Here is a 19,999-nt window from a genome sequence, read left to right as displayed (position 1 = left end):
TAAAAAAAAAAGTTATACTGAGGTATACAGTATCTAAGAAAAACAATTCATTGGCTTTGAAAAATTACCTGAAATAGTACCTTGTTCTCAGTAAATAAATAATCAAAGTTTCAGAGAACCAATCAGCATTTTTTTCCCCACACCAAAACATTTCAGCATGAAGAGAGTCTAATCCTGCCTGGTCATCTGATCCACATTGTACCATCTTATTGTCAATTTTCCTTTCAAAAACAGTATTCCTTAAAAAAATTTTTCTTTAATCAGCCATGTTTATTCTGCTCCCCAAAAGCATATCCATTTGTTTTCCAGATTCAACAACCACAAGTTTTTGACCTAAGTAAGATCTAATTCCTGACCATTACTTTTTTTTTTTAAACTGTTGTATATTGGTTTGTTATGATTTCAAATCCACTTGTTTATGACTTAAGTTGTTTTGATCTAAGGGCAAATTTGTTTACACTGAAGAAGCAGTGTTGGGATGTTGTCACTGACACCTGTTCTGGTGGTTAAGTACTCAATAGCTCAACTGTTGACAGGCACTGCTGGAGACTTACTGATAGTAACATATGGAAGAGCAGCAATAATGTAATGAACATTTAAACTTTAAATACCAAGAGTTTGTGAGGTCTTACTGAGGAGTGATCAGTCTGGACAAAGCTATTCTTTGTTGATCTAAAGAACTCTTCAAAGATTGAAGATACTTGAGATACTTGCTCCTGCCATAACCAGGCTCCTCTTGGTTGGCAATGGTGTTAAACCATGCAGCACTCCCAGGAAGGGAAGGGACATCTGTTCCTGCCTTGGCAAGGCGACTCATCATAGGCAGTGGTGTAAACTGTGTAAATAGTCCCTAGAATAATAACTTTCAGAACAGCCCACCCTGCATGCCAACACCAATGCCATTCACTACATGCTACAGCAGCAAGGGACCTAAGCCAGCAGGTGATACCTAGATCTTAGTTGGAAAGACTGACTGACTCTTCTGAGAACCAACTCATAGAAAGGTAAACCTCAACTAAATATGAATCTTATTTCTTTCACTTCTCCTTTGCCTGAAACAATACTGTAATTAATTTATCACTGATTTCGAATATTTCTTAACCCACTGAGCCACCCAGGCGCCCCTCGAATATTTCTTTATTGGCTTATTAAGAGGCATTATCCTATATACCATTGACTTGTGAATATTATTATAAATTATAATTTCCAAAATAAACCTTTATTTAAAAAATAAATTATTGGCAAATACAATCTCAGTCTCTGAGTATAATATGCCTCAAATAAAGCAAAATCTAAGTCATCACATTTTCCTCAAAGTAATAAGACCAAATATGAAAAATTCATTTTTAAGCCTAAATTGACAAGACGCTTTGGTCCTAGAAACATGTGACACAGGATCCTGTCCTCAGGACCAACTCTTACCAATCAGTTACATACCTAGAATATTGGATAACTAGAGCAAATCCATATTTTACCATGCCTACTTCTATACACAACAAAACCATTTTCTGTAATAATCATAAAAGGAGAGTAACAATGCAGAAAATACACAGAGAGTTTTCTTTTATTAGACTTTGTACATGTAATTATGCCAGTAAAAAATTTCTAATATAAAATAAAAATACAATTTATATCACAAAAGAGGGTAAAAACTAACAGATGAAAGAAAATACCCACTAGGGGTGCCTGGGTGGTTCAGTGGGTTAAGGCCTCTGCCTTCAGCTCAGGTGATGATCCCAGTGTCCTGGGATCCAGCCCTGCATCGGGCTCTCTGCTCAGCGGGGAGCCTGCTTCCCCTTTTCTCTCTGCCTGCCTCTCTTCTATTCCTACTTGTGATCTCTGTCTATCAAATAAGTAAATAAAATCTTTAAAAAAAGAAAAAAAGAAAAGAAAATACTCATTAAATATATTAATTTTCAAAAACATGAAAATATTTCTAAGTACATAATGGACTCAAAATACTTTGCTTGAGCTCTGACCTCTGCAAATTTGTTGATGAGTTCATTAAAACTGACCTACACAAACAAACTATTGGGACTTCATCAAGATAAAAAGCTCCTCCACAGCAAAGGAACCAATCAACAAAACTAAAAGGCAGCCTAAGGAATGGAAGAGGGTATTTAAAAATGACATACCTGCTAAAGGGTTAGTATCCAAAATATATAAAGAACTTATCAAACTCAACACCAACACACAAATAATCCAGTTAAGAAATAATCCAGTTAAGAAATATAATCCAGTTAAGAAAGGGGCAGAAGACATGAATAGACATTTTTCCAAAGAAGAAATCCAGATGGCTAACAGACACATGAAAGGATGCTCAGCATCACTCATCATCAGGGAAATACAAATCAAAACCACGATGACATAACACTTCACACCTGTCAGAATGGCTAAAATTAACAACACAGGAAACAACAGGTGTTAGCAAGGAAACAGAGAAAGGGAATGCTCTTAACACTGTTGGTGGGAATGCAAACTGGTGCAGCCACCCTGGAGAACAGTATGGAGGTTCCTGAAGAAGTTAAAAATACAACTACCCTACAATCCAACAACAGCAATACTAGCTATTTACCCAAAGGATACAAAAAAAAAACCCAGATTCAAAGGGGTATGTGCACCCTGATGCTTACAGTAGCATTATCAACAATAGCCAAAATATGGAGAGAGCCCAAAATGTCCCAAATATCCATCAACTAATGAATGGATAAAGAAGATAAGGGGGGTGTGGGTGTGTGTGTGTGTGTATACACACACACATATATATATAATGAATATTACTCAGCCATCAAAAAGAATGAAATCTTGCCAAACAATGTGGATGGCGCTAGAGTGTATTATGCTAAGCCAAGTAAGTTAGTCAGAGAAAGACAAATATCATATGGTTTCACTCATATATGGAGTTTTGAAAAACAAAAACAGATGAGCGTATGGGAAGGAAAAAAAGAGAGAGAGAAGGAAGCAAACCGTAAGAGACTTTTTTTTACAAAGTAGGCTCCACATCCAGCATAAGGCCCAACACAGAACTCATGACCTTGAGTTCAAGACCTGAACTGAGATCAAAAGTTGGGTGCTTTAACTGACTGAACCACCCATGTACCCCCCATAAAAGACTCTCAATGACAGAGAACTGAGGGTAATGGAGAACAGGGATGAGGGATGGGCTAAATGGGTGATGGGTATTAAGTAAGGCACTTGTGATAAGTACTGGGTGCTACAGGTAAGTGATGAATCACTAAATTCTACTCCTGAAACAACTATTACACTATACGTTAACTAAATAGAATTTAAATAAAAATTTGAAAAGAAAAATATTTTAAAAATAAAAATTTAAAATTGATCTCCACATATTTGTGTTCAGTATACAGTAAGACCAGATTTGTCAATTTATCTTTGCTTATTCCAGTTAAAAAATAAGTAAGTCATGGGGATATAATGCAGAACATAGGTCTTATAGTCAGTAATATTGTAATAACTTTGCAGGGAAAGAGATGGTTAACTAGACTTAGCATGGGGATTATTGTGTCATGTATAAAAATACTGAATCACTATGATGTATACCTGAAACTAGTACAATACCAAATGTTAATTATATTTCAATTAAAAAGTTTATCTTGCTCATAAACAAGGAAGAATATGTTCAGTTAATTTTAATTTCCAGTTTCTTTCCTGAAGCAACAGATATCCAAATAGCTAGGAAATATCTTAATGATAAGGATGACTTTGATAGTTTCATAAAATATCTATTTCACAATAAATTACAAAAACTGCAGTACTATTCATGTCTTTGTTTCTTTAGGACTGATTCTAGTAACACCTTCCAGATGTACCCCTGTTGAAAAGCTTTTAAACACAAATAAATACTCAAAGAACTTAAGTTTTATTTTTTCATATTTACAATCACTGAGCTATATCAATCTATTTGACATTTACTCCAAATCTAATACTTAAACTCTGGAAATTATAGTAGAATAGGGGAGTTGGAAATAAAAATTTTGCCCGAATGAATCTGAAAGGATTCTAAAACCTCACAAACTCACTCTCGAATGAGGCTTAATATAGCTGAGTGCATAGGTATTGGAGATGGTGAGATGTGGAGTGTAGGGCTGACCATATAAAACTGGGAGTTCTCTGAATTAACTTCTCTGTGCAATACAGTGTTATTAAAAAACAAAAAATAAAGATGTACTAATTGAAAATTTACATATATACTGTTAAATTCAAAAGTAACAACAGCAACTGTTTAGAACTTGGACCAACAAAAGATTTTTTTAAGGAAGGAGTATTTGAAAACAGACATTGTTTAGAACTGCTAGTACATGGTGACAGAAAACAGACCGACTTTCAACTGGTTTTATTATTTTTTAAATTTCTTGACAGAATATTCAAGTCCTTATTGCTTGCACCTGGGACAGACTATTCCTAACGCCTCACCCTTGTAACTCTTCCAGTATCAACTCACCTTTACCTATGCTCCACCCCAAAAGCTTGTGAGTCACTTTGCCCAACTCAATCCTATTTTGCTCACATGCACATACACAAAAAAATGCTGAATGAAAACTGAGAACTTGCCTTATGCTTAGAAAAGAATAATCTTTTGAGAATATAAAGGTGCTACATAACTTGAACTCATTGCCCTTAATATACTATCTGAAATTATAATAATCTAAAAGCAAAATTTTAAAAAGCTCATTCAGATTTTGAAAGCTCTGTACATGGCAAAGGTATGCAGTGCAACAGAGAAAAAGTAGCCTAAAATTACCCTATAAAAGTAGCCTATAATTACCCTTTCTAAACGTAAGTTCTATGACACACTGTTCAAAATTCTCTTATGACTTCACATCTCCTTCAAAGTAAAAAGCTAGTCCTAGCTTTGCATGAACCAGTGATGTGACTAAGGGAAGAGTTTTCTTCTCTGGCCTCACTTGTCTATAGTGGCCTCAAGACAGTTCACTTTCCTACAGATTATCTCTAGGGTTTTTCTCCAACTCTTACAGTCTCTTTAAAAACATTTTTTCAAAATAGTTTTTAATAATGATATTTGATAAGTAACTTAAAGCAATTGGCACAATTACGCTGCCTCAAAGAACTCCTCCCCCTAGTCTCCATTATCACAGTAAATGGCAGCTCTGTTACTCAGATTAAAAAACTTTGGGGAAAACTTTTTTCTATCTCCCTATATCTAATCCATCAAAAATTCTCTGGTCTCTGTATCAAAACTATATCCATACTCTGACCGTTTTCTCAGCAACTACACTGCTACCATCTTAGTATATAAGTCACTACCATCTTAACCAGGACTGCTGCAAGTTTTCTTGTTTTCATCCTATTAATTCTCCTATAATTACCCTTTCTAAACGTAAGTTCCATGACACACTGTTCAAAATTCTCTTATGACTTCCCATCTCCTTCAAAGTAAAAGCCCAAGTCTTGGCCATTACCTTAAAAACTCTATGTGATCTAACTAAGCACAGCCTGCCTCCTTACCTAAAAAACCCGCTACCACTCTGATCTCATCACCTACCATTCCCCAATTCACTCTGCTCCAGATACTGGCCTGCTTTCTCCTCCTCATACACACTCCCACCTCAGGATCTTTACAGTTACACTTCATTCTGACTCTCCCCATGATATCACATGATTGGCTTCTTTGCTTAATTCATGTCTGTTCAAATATCTTCCTACAAAAGATTCTATCAGTACCTACGTAAAAATAGCACTCTCTTCCAATCACTACCTATCCCTTTAGCCTTCTGTATTTGTCTTTGAAGCATTAATTACCATCTAAAGATTCATTAGTATATTTTAGTTGTTGGCTTCACCCCAGCAGAATGACAGTAGATGTTCTCTCTGTTTTGCTCACTGCTATTTTCTTAGTACCTAGAAGAGTAATTGCTACACAGAAGGCACTCCATAACTGAATGAAAAACAAAAGTAAAGGAATTGTTAAATAACCAACTGTTTTCTCAATTAGCATGGGCTAAATATTGTAAGATTTCATTTTCCAATGGAAACAACTATATTTGTGTGTGTGTGTGTGTGTGTGTGTGTGTGTGTTCGTTCTACTGAATTTTATAATGATTTGGGAAGAACTGACCAAATTCCAATAGTAAACTGCAAAAATCTGAATTAAAACTATATTTCACTGGAATAATTTGTTATGATTTTATTATTTAAACTAAATAATTTGGTTTATTTAGTGTTGTTTTCTAAGATTAATTTTTAAATATATGTATTTTAATTAATATTATGATTTAATAGTCTTAAAGTCCTTACTACAAAAAACTATTCTGGAAACAACTGCATAATTACATTTCCTCAGTGACCTTATAATCTCGTGAGCATTTACTCTAGACTAAACAGCCTCATTCAGCTGCCCTGTGTCTGACTGCCGATGAGAGAAGCGTGTTTGACAACTGCTTCAACCAGAAACATATTTTTTCCATGAATGCATAAAAAAGATTTAAAACTTACCAGACTAGAGCCAGACAAGAACTTTAAGCATAAAGGTTCATGTTAGATGTGTGAGTTGATTTCTAATTCAAATGCCAAGAAAAACAGATACTAAAGACATTTTCCTGTCACAGCCAGTGAAAAAAAGTTAATTTTGTAATTATATTCATAATTACAAAATATGACATATATCATATATTATATACACATACATACTGCAGTCTTTTTTGTGACTTTTTAATTTTTCCATATTCTTTGGTTTTTCAATATCCTTAACACTTTTTATAAAACTAACATAAACTTAGGTGGACAGCATCACAAACAAAGATAAAACAAACACCTTTTTTCATTTTTAGATAACTCATAACCTTGACCAAAACCCAGCAATTTCTTCAATGTGACTTAAAAAAATGCTTCTCCAAAGTGGTAAGAAAAATCACTGATGAAACACTTGGAAGCATCAGAAACAAGAAACTGCAGCTATCAGAACCAGATAACACCAGGTCAAGAAGTTCTAGCCAAATTCAACAAAATACAAAACTGAAGTCAGACACAGAGCATTTAAAAGAAAAAATTCATTTTTTCAGATGATTCACTTCCAAATAAAACCCAGACATTCACCTAAGAGAAGAAAATAATTAAGAGTTCAGTAAAGCAGCCACACACAAAATGAAAATATATTTAAGAATCAAAAAGCACAATGAAAATAATTTCCTAACAGTATCAAAACTATAATAAAAATTAATTTTTAAGTGAGATATATGAAAACTCAATGAATTTTAAATACCCGTTCTTTTCTAATCAGTTTATAAGTTTAAAGCAATTCCAAATAAAATTCCAAAAGGAGCTGTGCTTGGTTATTATCTAAGTAGTGAGAAGAATGGCTATTCTTAGTTAAGTAGTTGGCGGGCTTTGGTTTGTTTACCTGTTTCACAACACTTTATTATGAAATTTTCCAAATGTATAGAAAACTTGAAAGAATTGTACAGTAATTTGCTGCTTTGGCCAACAAGGTTTACTTGGGATAATAAATGCATAAAAATGCTAAGACTACTGTGAAAAAGATAAATAGCAAAGGAAGACTTGTCCCACCATGGTAGGCAGAATTCTGAGGTTTCCTTATGTGCATCCTTGCAAAAATCCTTTCCCCATGGGTTGATATGATGGATTTCACTCCTGAGATTATATGGCAAAAGGGATTTTGAAGATATAGTTAAGATCTCAAATCAGTTGACTATGAGTTAATAAAAAGGGAAATTATCTAGGTGAGCCAAACTTAATCAGGTAAGTAACCTTTAAAAGGAAGAGATTCAAAGTGATTTTTCTCTTGCTGGCACTGAAGATGAAAGCTACCGTGAGTTTGACATCTGCGAAAAACTTAATTCTGCCAATAGTATAAAAGCTTGGAAGACAACTCCCACCCACCAAGCCTTGCTTACATGGAACCACAGCACCTGCTGACATTTTTACTACAACCATGCGACACTTGAGGTTCAAGGATCTGGGTAACCCATACACTGACTGCTGACTTACAAACACTGAAAAGGAATGAGATAAAAATGGATGTTGTTTTAAGCCACTTAAATTTGTGGTAATTTGATACACAAAAGAAAAATAAATGCATCACTTAATATTAAAACATATCATGAATTTAAATTAGTAATTATATGATACTGTTAAAAAAACCTGAAACAGATTAATGCAAAAGAAAGGGCAGTGGAGAAAAACTCTTACTATATTAGTAAAACACATGAATAGAAAAAAGTATTATTAGACATACTGGTCTGTGCCAATTGGTTTACCATTTCGAAAAAAAAAAGATTCATTTATAGTTCCTTATAAACAAAATAAATTCCATATGGATTTAGTGATGAGATAAAAAACTGAAGCCACGCAAAAATTAGAATATAAATATACATAAAGTTCATGTTGGTTTAGGAGTTCCTTAGTGGAAGAACAATGGAAAGTCAATAGGACATCATCAATACAACCATTGCTCAGAATTAAAACTACTGCATATCATAAACAATGTAAGAATAAAAAACTAAGGGGTGCCTGGGTGGTGCATTTAGTTAAGCACCCAACTCTTGGTTTTAGTTTTAGTGGTTTTGGGGTGGTGAGATAATGCTCTGCATCAGGCTCCATGCTCAGTGCAGAGTCTGAGATTTTCTCTCCCTCTCCCTCTGCCCCTCCCACTCATGCACTCGCTCTTTCTCATAATTAAATAAATCTTTTTTAAAAAGAATTTTAAAAAATGAGGTGTGCCTGGGTGGCACAATCAATTAGCATCTGACTCTTGGCTTTGGCTCAGGTCATAATCACAGGTTTATAGGATAGAGCCCTGCGTTGGGCTCTGTGCTCAGTGCACAATTGGCTTGGGATTCTCTCTCTCTCTCTCTCATTCTGTCTCTCCCTGCACCCCCCATCCCAAAATAAATAAATAAATCTTTTAAAAAAGAATAAAATAGAATTTTTAATAGTTTTTTTTTAAAGATTTTATTTATTTATTTGACAGAGATGACAAGCAGGCAGAGGCAGCAGGCAGAGAGAGAGGAGGAAGCAGGCTCCCCGCTGAGCAGAAGGCAGAGGCTTCTGAGCCACCCAGGCACCCTAAATAAAATAGAATTTAAGATTCTAAGAGTTAATATCCTTATTACACAGCTGACTCATATAAATAAATAAAGGCAAACAATATTATCCCAATAAAAAAAGGAGACAATGGGGAATAAACAGACAACTCACACATAGGAGGAAAGAGGAAAAGAAATTCTCACACATAGGAGGTAAGAGGAAAAGAAATTACTGGATGGACTATGCCACAAATATAAAGACAATATGAAAATTCTAAGGAAAGGAAACAGCATGTTTAACAACACAAAAATATGTGAGACACCATAAGGTTCTTAAGAAACACCAAGTATAAGGAGGTAGGGTATAGGAATATAAAGTCAGGGTTCAGATTGTGCAGGTAATGATGAGCTACTGAAAGATATTAATAACAAACAGACATGACCAGACTGATACATTAAAACCAAAGAGACATAACCAGATTGATATATTAGTCTTCCATGGCAACAGTGGGGAAGTCCTTAAGAAGAGAGACAGTATTATAACAAAAAATTTGATAGAACAGGTTCAATGTCTTATCTCAAATTCTCAATATTTAAAGTTCTAATTTATCAATTGGGAAAAAAAAATACAGTTCTTAAGACAAAAGAAAAGTCATGAAAGCATCTCCAAGGTTACTGTGAAGGTAGATCTTCTATTCTGAGGACTATACCCTATCCTATTTCCTCATGAATGAACACTTCTAAATGCTTTCTTTGCCAATAGTAATGGATCTGTTAATAGGTTAGCTACTTTTGGTTGGTTGGTTTTATTAAGACGTTCTATGGCTACACAAGAAAACAAAATTAATAGGTGCTGATAGAAATCAAACAAAAAACTATCTTCTAATTATCATTAGTTTCTAGTTAACTAAGTCAATTCAATACAACTATTACTGTCACACATTTTTTCACTATTGATTATGCAGTAATAGCTAACTAATCTTAGCATCTGGTAAGGAAGCTCTCAAGATCTTAAATCATCAGACTTCAAATCTGTTTTTTAAAGCTCTCACAACTTGGGGCACCTGGCTGCCTCAGTCAGTATAGCATGCAACCCTTGACCTTGGGGTTGTAAATTCGAGCCCACACTGGATGTAGAGATTACTTAAAAATAAAAATCTTGGGGCACCTGGGTGGCTCAGTGGGTTAAGCCTCTGCCTTCGGCTCAGGTCATGGTCTCAGGATCTTGGGATTGAGCCCCATATCCAGCTTTCCGCTCAGCAGAGTCTGCTTCCCCCTCTCTCTGCCTGCCTCTCTGCCTACTTATGATCTCTCTCTCTCTCTTTGTCAAATAAATAAATAAAATCTTTAAAAATAATAAAAAAATAAAAATCTTAAGGTGCTCCTGGGTGGCTCAGTTAAACATCTAGCTCTTGATTTCAGCTCAGGTCATGATCTCATGATTAGTGAGATCGAGCCACACATGGGGCTCCACACTCAGCATGAAGTCTTCTTGGGATTCTCTCTCTCCCTCTCCCTCTGTCCCTCTCAAATAAATAAAATCTTTTAATAAAATAAAATTTTTAAAAAATCTTTGAAAAGATTTAAGATTTATTTAAAAATAAAGCTATCATAACTGATAGCACACACTTCTATCAGTTGTATTAATAGAAGAGATCATAAAGATCCTATTTCATCTTATAAAACAAGTTTTTCCTCATTTTTATAATAAGCTCACAAATGAAAAGCTCATATTGAATAAATCACTTCCATCTTCCTAAAACAGTAGAGGTATCTGATTAAATAATGTGAAACTGATGAACAAAATTGGTAAGCACTCATAATTTATATCAGTTAAGGAAATAACTCATCTTTGGATGGAGGGTAGTAAAATATTAACTAGAAATCCAGTTGATTATTAAAAAGACAGTCTCAGAGTGCCAATCAATGAGAATACTAGACTAACCACGAAAGCCATTGTCTAGGGAATTTCAATTAGCAGTTAAGTTTTCCCAAAGCATTCTCCCACTGGCAGAGAATTAATAAACTTGTTTACATATTGCCTTAAGTAAACCAGAAGAGTACTACCAGTCCAATGTGAACTACAATTATACCTTCATAATACCCTCTTGAATGAAAAATTTTCATTTAAACTTGCTTCTCAAGTTTAACTAACTGTAAAGAAGTTCTTAGTAAAAGAAAAAAACTCCAAAAATTTCATGACAATGTACTTTTGATTTCACCCTTTCTCAAAGTTATATATTGTGGAAAAAAATGTAGTTCTTTGGAGACACGATGCTACCCAAGATCTTAAATCACTTGCTCCCCAAAATATATAATTAAAATTATTCTGAAAGTGCTGGCACCTGTACTTCTGCACTAGCTAAAGTGAAAGTGCAAAGTGTAGCCTTCTTAACTTCACCAAGTCACACAGATTTCAAAGCAGATAAAAGAAAATAAAAATAAGTAATTAATTCTGTTTGCCTCTAGAAAAATTGATCTTGTTCCCTCTGTAGGATAACATAATATAAAATGGAAAATTTTGTTGTAATAGGAAAAGAGAGAGGAAGAGAAACTAGAGGACTGGGGAAAGGGGGAGATCTCGCCATAAAGGGATAAATGGGGCTTATTTAAATGCAAGACATGGACAACTTTTAGGACAGATGTATAATTATTATTACTTTAGTCAATTTAAACTTATATTCCTTCTACCCTAAAAGCAGCACCTTTGAGGATATAAATCATTTTTTTAAAAGTCACTTCACAGAACAAATTCTTCAGTTTCTCTCTAAATGTTTCTGAAAGTTGTATTAGGTAAAGATATATCCTTAGATTTATAAAGTTTAATAAGAAAAAATAAGATAGCACATAGCTTCAAATAATATTTCCAGAAGAGAAAATGAACTAATAGTATAAGAAATCAATTTAGAATTTATTTTAGCAGGTGTTTCAGTATGAGGTCAGAGCATTACCAAAAAGACTGCCTGAGCTGATCCAAGCTCCAAACACTAAAGCTGTCTGTATTGAATACAATCTCTTTCTCAAGGTAGAAGGCTAAAGAGATGTGGGATGAATTCTTTCCCGATAGATAAATAGTTCTAAATCAGGAAAAAGTCACTGTTTCTTTAGCAATTCTGATATCAATGTTGATGATCTAGAAATTCCTACACTACTTAGCCACCAATGGCTAAAAGAAACGATTACCATCAAGGTTTATTAACTTAAACATACATGCTTATTTGAAATCACAACAATCTGCCTTGTAACTATTGTGGGACAGAATATATGTATAGTCTCTGCTGAGAAAAGCAAAAGTCTACTTTGAGAAATTCTGGGGGCACCTACATGGCTCACTCAGTTAAGTGTGTCTTTGGCTCAGGTCCTGATCTCCACGTCCTGGAATGGAGTCCTGCCACTTGGTGAGGAGTCTGCCTCTCCCTCTCCCTCTGCCAGGAGCCCCCTTCCAACCCCAGTGCATATGCACATGTGTTCTCTCTCTCAAATAAATAAATAAAATCTTAAAAAAAGAAAAAAAATTCTGGAACTAACTGTATTCTAAATACTCAATGGTTAATGAAAGTCCCCCACCCACCAACACACACACACACACACACACACACACACACACACACACACACACACGATCCAGCCTCCTTTATTTAGGTTCAAATAAGATTTCATGTACAAAAAATTTGGGAAAAGTACAAATGCTATGGTTATATCTTATCTAATGGACACTTACCCTACATTTTAAAATCTAAATCATAATGGCAAAGGCAAAAGGAAACCAAAAAGGGATCCAAACAATCAGAAGAGTTGCCAATGTTTATTAAATTTAACAATTTACTCAAAATTATTGGGAAAAAAGCAAGCTACATCTATTTCATACAAATTTCTAAGAGTTAGTTAAATACACACACATATATATAGCAACAGCACCACCGTAGCAGATTAAAAGAGGAAGATAAGGGGGATAGTCCATTGAAAAGACCCAATAAAATTTGGCAATAACAGAACACTCAATACAAGAGAAAATGAACTTAAAAACAAACAAACAGCCAGGACTCAACTGCTGGGAAAGGCAAAGGTTGGCTGCCACTGGGGGAAAAGTAGAAAACCTTCTGTCGCCCTCCTCAACTCTATACTGACACAGACAAAAGCCTTACAGCTACTGAGGAAAGGGAAGAAACCAATTCTTACCTGTGCTAACACAATGATGCAAAGTGGGCAGGGAGGGAGGGGTACAAAAAACTGTCTTACAGCCAACACTTCCCATGCCTACCAACATAAGAGAGTTCAGTTGTGGGGCTGGGAGAGGAAAAGCAAACCTGCCTGCTCTCCAAAATAAGAAACAAAAGTTGTTCACCTCTAGGAAAGAGACAGATACACCAAGAAAGCCCTACCCTGAGGCTCTGGTACCCAAGACCACCTAAGGCTAAAAGCTGGAACAGGAGAACTAAGAAATCCCCTTGTTCCCATCACAAAACTTACTCCAAGAGGAAAAAGCAGTCTGTGGCTGGGGAGGAGCACCAAGAGAGAACCCTTATGTGGCTTAGGTGGTCAGAGCCTGTTGCTGAAAACAGACTGGAGCAAGACTGAAAAATCCCTCCAGCACTCCAACCCTCATACTAGACTCAAAGTGGCAAGAGACTATCTGGAAGAAGTTGAAGCCTATGAGCAACAACTGAACAACAAAACCCAAACTAAAATCAAACTATCTACTTAATACTCAATTCTCTATCCTAATGCCCTGACAGAAAAAAAGGACATAAATATTTCAGGGTATAAATCTCAGTTTCTGGGCGCCTGGGTGGCTCAGTGGGTTAAGCCACTGCCTTCGGCTCAGGTCATGATCTCAGGGTCCTGGGATCAAGTCCCGCATCGGGCTCTCTGCTCAGCAGGGAGCCTGCTTCCTCCTCTCTCTCTCTCTGCCTGCCTCTCTGCCTACTTGTGATCTGTCTCTGTCAAATAAGTAAATAAAATCTTTAAAAAAAATAAAAAATAAAAAAAATAAATCTCAGTTTCTGCTGTTCTGTCACACAGAATATCCAATACTCAAACAATAATTATAATAAATACAAGAAAGCAGGAAAAATAAATCTATCATCATGACATAAACTAATCAACAGAACCAGACCAAGAAATGTTGGATATCAAAGCGGCACTTTAAAGTTAAAAGACTTAGGGGGGGAAAGATAGAGAACATGTATAAACAGGGAATTTCAGAAAAGAGATGAAAATTATAAAAAGGAATGATATGGAAATGCTAGATATAAAAATAGCAAGATCAAAAAGAATTCCTTTGATGAAAAAAAAAATCTGTGAAGAAATAATGGTTGAGATATTTACAAAATAAAAACAACAAATTAATTATGGACATTGGGGAGGGTATGTGATTTGGTGAGTGCTGTGAAGTGTGTAAACCTGGTGATTCACAGACCTGGGGATAAAAATATATGTATATAAAAAATATATGTTTATAAAAAATAAAAAATTAAAAAAAAAATAAAAAAATAAAAAACAAAAAAACAAAAAAACAAAAAAACAACAAATTATAGATCCAAGTACAGAGAAACTTGGAAAGTTCAGAGAAACTATATTTTTAAATATAATGCCAGTTCCTTATAGAAAACATAAAATAAATCTTATTTTTGGTATAATCTGGTAATCTCTGCTTATTACTTAGAATATTCAGATCTGTGCTATCCAATATGGGAGCCACTCATCATACATGGTTATTTAAACTAAACTGAATAAAATATAAAATTCAGTTCTTCAACTGCACTAGACATATTCAAGTGCTCAGCAGAAACATGAAACTGAGGGCTACTATACATGACAGCATAAACCTAAACTATTTCTATCATTTCAGAAAGTTGTATTGGTTAGTGCTGATTTAGAACATTTCTATGCAAGGTAATTACAGAGTTAAGACTAAATCTACTACCATGTTATTTCTTAATTGCTTCATTTCTTTATTTTTGTCACCCTCTCTTCCTGTTCTCCTTTTCATTAATATTTTTTATGATTTCATAATTTTTCTCTGCTACAAACTAATTAACCATCCCTCTTCCCTCCCCCTCCCACATTTTTTGCAGTTGCTAGAGAGTTAACATTAAACATTTTTAACTTACTACAATCTATTTCCAGATACAACTATGCCACTTCCGGTACACTGTAAGAACATTACAACAAGTTATTTCCTCTTCTATCCTTGGCACTAACTGTTGTCACACATTTTACTTGTGCATTGTTATTATGCCCATTTATTATGGGCATTAACTGTTATGGGCATTAACTGTTTATTATGGCACTAACTGTTGTCACACATTTTACTTGTGCATTGTTATTATGCCCATTTCCATAATCTTTCAAATGTAATTTTGATGACAAAACTATTAGAAAATGAAAAAACCCTGTAACAAAGGAATAGTTTTAAATACTTTGTCTTCACTAAAATAAAAGTAAAGATTTTAAGAAAACTTATTTTAAAGATCTGGCTCTTGTTAACCCAATAAGAGAGAAGAAACCAACGTCTTTAACACTATTAACTTTTTACATCATGAAACCCTATATTGTCTATCTCGAGCTTCAATTTTAGCACTTAACACAAATTATTTAGTAAATCTGTTATCTCAGACTCAAACGGGTTTTAAGGTTTTGTTTCACATCTCCTTAGCTTCATGTTTGGAAGATGTAGGACCTTAAGAAAATATAGAACTAAAGAAATAATAAGATCTACTAAATAGCAGATTAGCGAATTATCTATCATTTTAATAGTCATGAACTTGGAGGCTCCAGTTGCATATGTATAATACTAAGAGTCACGTTCAAAATTTTGGTATTGAAGACGCATACAGGGTTTTTTTGTTGTTTTGGTCTTGGGGGTTTTTTTTGTTTTATTATTTATCTTGTTTTTGCTGCTAAAACTTTTGCTGATTAAATTACTTTTTAATCACTTGTTTCACTGTACCCATTATTTCTGTTCACATTATATTCTTTACATTATTTTACTTTGCTAAGAAGCAAAGGTTTCTAGATCATCTTTTCATTCAAAACTTTAACTTGAGATACCAGACTCAGACATGAATTGTTCCCCAATGAAGTCTGGTTTACACTTTTCAAGTATACTATAGACACCACCTGCTTCCCTGAGACAGACTGTGATCATCTCCATCGCTCAAAACTGTCACCATCCCAGGTTCATTTCCAAAACAGATGCATATAATATGGCTTTTGAGCCACTGGGCCAGCCATACATTATACCTTTGACTAAAATATTTTGTGGCTCCTTTCTCATAAATATAGTTATACTGTAAATAGCAGACAATGCATACATCTACTCTTTTTCATGGCAAAGTCAACTCTCATATATTTACTGGCTTACTAATGACTAAATTAAGCTCCTATTTTTAAAAAATTACAGAGTAAGCTGCAAATGAACAGTTACTTCGATATAGCTGCCAACAACATCATTAAAAAAGAAAATACAAACCAATCTTAATCTTAAAAGACCTAATGAAACATACAAAAAATGTGTACACTTACTGTTAGGCATTCATTTTTCACAAAAGAGTAAAGTTCTAAACTTCAAAATCTAAGAATTTTTTTAAAAGTGTAACTTAAACTTAAATAAACTTAAATATTAACAGATAAGCCAAACATTAGTCCATCAAAAAGAAGTCCCTAGACACTTACCCAAGTCTTCCTAACATCTCAAGCTCAGGAACTTGCGGTCCACATGTCTCTATCTGCAGTGGTTGGTATTCATATAGAGCTTCTTCAAGCTTTTGAACAGGTGCTAATGAAATATGCTGACCCTGTTAGAAAAATGAAGGAAAGCGATACCTGTTAATAATACTTCCATATTACTACATCTTTTCAGACAAAACTCCTTCCTCACTTTAAAAATATTATCCTGGGACACCTAGGTGGCACAGTCAGTTAAGCATTGGACTCTTGGTTTCCACTCACATTGTGATCTCAGGATCCTAGAACTGAGCCCTGAGTCAGCTCCCTGCTCAGCATGGAGTCTGCTTAGAACTCTCTCCCTCTCCCTCTGACCTTCCCCTACTCTAAAATAAATAAATAATTCTTTTAAAAAATTTTTAAATAAAAAATAAAAATATCCATGGGGAGGTCTTGCTGGCTCAGCCAGTGGAGCATACAAGTGTTGATCTCAGGGTCCTGAGTTTGAGCCCCATACAGGGTGTAGAGTAATTTTAAAAGGAAATAAAATTTAAAAATATTATCCATGAAGTCTGCCAATTCATGGGTACAATTCATTATATTACTGAAATCCACATTTCATACTTTTATAAACCTAAACTAGTTTTATATAGTAATTTACATATAATTTGAAAGAAAACTGGGGGACTTGGGTGGCTCAGTTGGTTAAGCAGCTGCCTTCAGCTCAGGTCATGATCTCAGGAATGGAGCCCCACATCGGGCTCCCTGCTCAGTGGGGAGTATGCTTCTCCCTCTCCTACTGCCTCTCTTCAGGCTTGTGTGTTCTCTCTCTCTCTCACTCACTCACTCTCTCAAATAAAAAAATAAATCTTGAAAATAAATAAATAAAAATAAAAGCAGCAAGCCAAATCCATCATTAAATTCAAATTCAGACTTAAAGAATATAGCTATTCAACATAAATGGTAGAATTCAGCAAATATAAAAGCTCAGTCTCTCCTCACATTTCCTACTTTATTACACAGCTCTGAGAATTTTGGTAAAATCAGTGTTTTCTTGAAAGCCCTAATTAGGGAAAAACACTAATGAAATTATCCTCCACAAAATTTTGCTACATAAACATCCACTCTCTTAAGTCTTCACAATGAAATCAAGGTTACTTACCAAAAATGTGTATATGATATCTACTTACATACACACACAGGGGATTTTGTGCTATAAACTAAATTGAATAAAACATCTAGGATTTTTCTGAAAACAAATAATTACTGAATAACCAAAAGAAAAGCACTGTATTTGATTACACAGATACAAAATAAAATGCCATTTAGCCATATAACATCATTAAACTGAGGTTTATCATACATGTGAGCGTAGATTTTTTTTTTTTTTTGCTGAGCATGGATTCTATTTTTCAAAAATCCCTATTTTTTATATTGTTCATGTTTTCAGATTCTAAGTCTAGTTCTGTTCTTTATCTTTGTATAGTGTTCATCAAGTTCTTTATTTCCTAACTTTTTAACAAAAACTAGCTCCTCTAGTTATTTGTTCTACCATTTTCTAGTTGATTTCTGTTGTTACCTCCCTTAGTTTCCTTTTCCCCTAAATTACTAATACAGTACATTTTTCTCTTTTATTTACATAAATTAACAAATAAAAACCATGACTTAAAAGTGTTAAAGTGCAACTGACTCAGTGAGGAACATGACAGTGTTTGCATCTGACTTGCGGTTTTTCTCTTCAACAAGTTTTAATCCCATTTAGCATCACCCTAGCTAGTTCACTATCATGTATTAATAGCTTCCCTGACAAGGTGACCTCAAAAGTCCTTCATCAAACATTGACAAAGGACTTGAACAGACATTTCCCCCAAAGATATACAAACTGCCATTAAGCACATGAAAAGATGCTTAATGACACTGGTCATTAAGAAAATGCAAATCAAAACCACAATGATATGCCACTTAACACCCATGACTATTTAGGATGGCTATTATTCAAAACAAACAAACAAATAAAACCACAAAAAATAGGGGTGCCTTGGTGGCTCAGTGGGTTAAAGCCTCTGCCTTCAGCTCAGGTCATGATCCCAGGATCCTGGGATGGAGCCCCGCATCGGGCTCTCTGCTCAGCAGGGGGGGCCTGCTTACTCCTCTCTCTCTGCCTGCCTCTCTGCTTACTTGTGATCTCTGTCTGTCAAATAAATAAATAAAATCTTTTTTTAAAAAAAATCACAGAAAATAACAAGTTTTGGCAAGGATGTATAAAAATTGGAACCAATGTGCATTGCTGATGGGAATGTAAAATGGCACAGCCACTATAGAAAACAGGATCATGATTCCTCAAAATATTAACTACAGAATTACCATTCGAGCCAAAAATTCCATTCTTGGGTACATACACAAAAGTAGTAAAAGCAAGAATAGAACAAATATTTGCACACCCATGTTCACAGCATCATAATTCACAGTAACCACAGGAGCAATCCAGGTATCCATGGATGGATGAATGAATAGACCAAATGTGGCATATACACACAATGGAATATTATTTAGCCTTAAAAAGGAAGAAATTTTGACACATGTTAAAACATAGGTGAATCTTAAAAATACGCTAAGTGAAAAAAGCCACTTACAAAAAGACAAACATTATATGATTCCAATTACCTGAGGTTACTAGAGTAGTCAAACTCATAGAAACAGAAAGTAGAATAGTGGTTGCCAGAAGCTAGGGTGAGGCAAGAAGGGGATGGGGTGTTAGTATTTAATAAGTATAGAGTTGTAGTTGGAGAAGTCTGAGAAAGTCTGGAGATGGATACGCTACAATATGAATGTATTTGATATCAAGAACCATATACTTGGGGGCCCTAGATGGTGGAGTCAGTCAATCATTTGACTATTGGTTTCAGCTCAGGTTATAATCTCATGGTCCTGAGATAGAGCCCCATGTTGGTGGGCTCCAGCTAAGCATGGAGTCTGCTTGAGATTCTCACTCAGTCTTCCCTTCTTGCTCATTCTCTCTCAAATAAATAAATCTTTAAAAAAAAAAAAAACACACATATCCTTAAAAAGAGTTAAAATGGTAAAATTTATGTTATACATATTTTATCACAATTTTTAAAAAATGGGTTTTAGATATTCTATTTACTCATTTACCTGGCGAGAGTAATACACAGGAAAAAAAGAAGTGAAATACCTAGAAAAGTCTGTTAACATTATTTTAACCCTTAACCTCCATATGTTTCACAGCTTTTCTAAATAAACATCAGACTGTCAAACTAAATCTTACACTATCTCACAAAAATCCAATC

The 19,999-nt window shown here is 34.7% G+C and overlaps 1 protein-coding gene across 2 annotated transcripts in view; it reads right to left on the bottom strand.

Moving 5' to 3' along the window:
* MNAT1 (MNAT1 component of CDK activating kinase) overlaps positions 1-19,999 on the bottom strand; it is a 204,417-nt gene that overhangs the window by 58,984 nt on the left and 125,434 nt on the right. For both annotated transcript variants that reach the window (XM_059182254.1, XM_059182253.1), the window contains one exon: positions 16,701-16,822. In XM_059182254.1, coding sequence (XP_059038237.1) covers positions 16,701-16,822 — 122 coding nt within the window. The remainder of the gene's footprint in view (positions 1-16,700; positions 16,823-19,999) is intronic.

This window comes from Mustela lutreola, chromosome 7 (assembly GCF_030435805.1).
Source record: "Mustela lutreola isolate mMusLut2 chromosome 7, mMusLut2.pri, whole genome shotgun sequence".
NCBI lineage: Eukaryota > Metazoa > Chordata > Mammalia > Carnivora > Mustelidae > Mustela > Mustela lutreola.
This window is presented reverse-complemented; position numbering and strand designations above follow the sequence as displayed.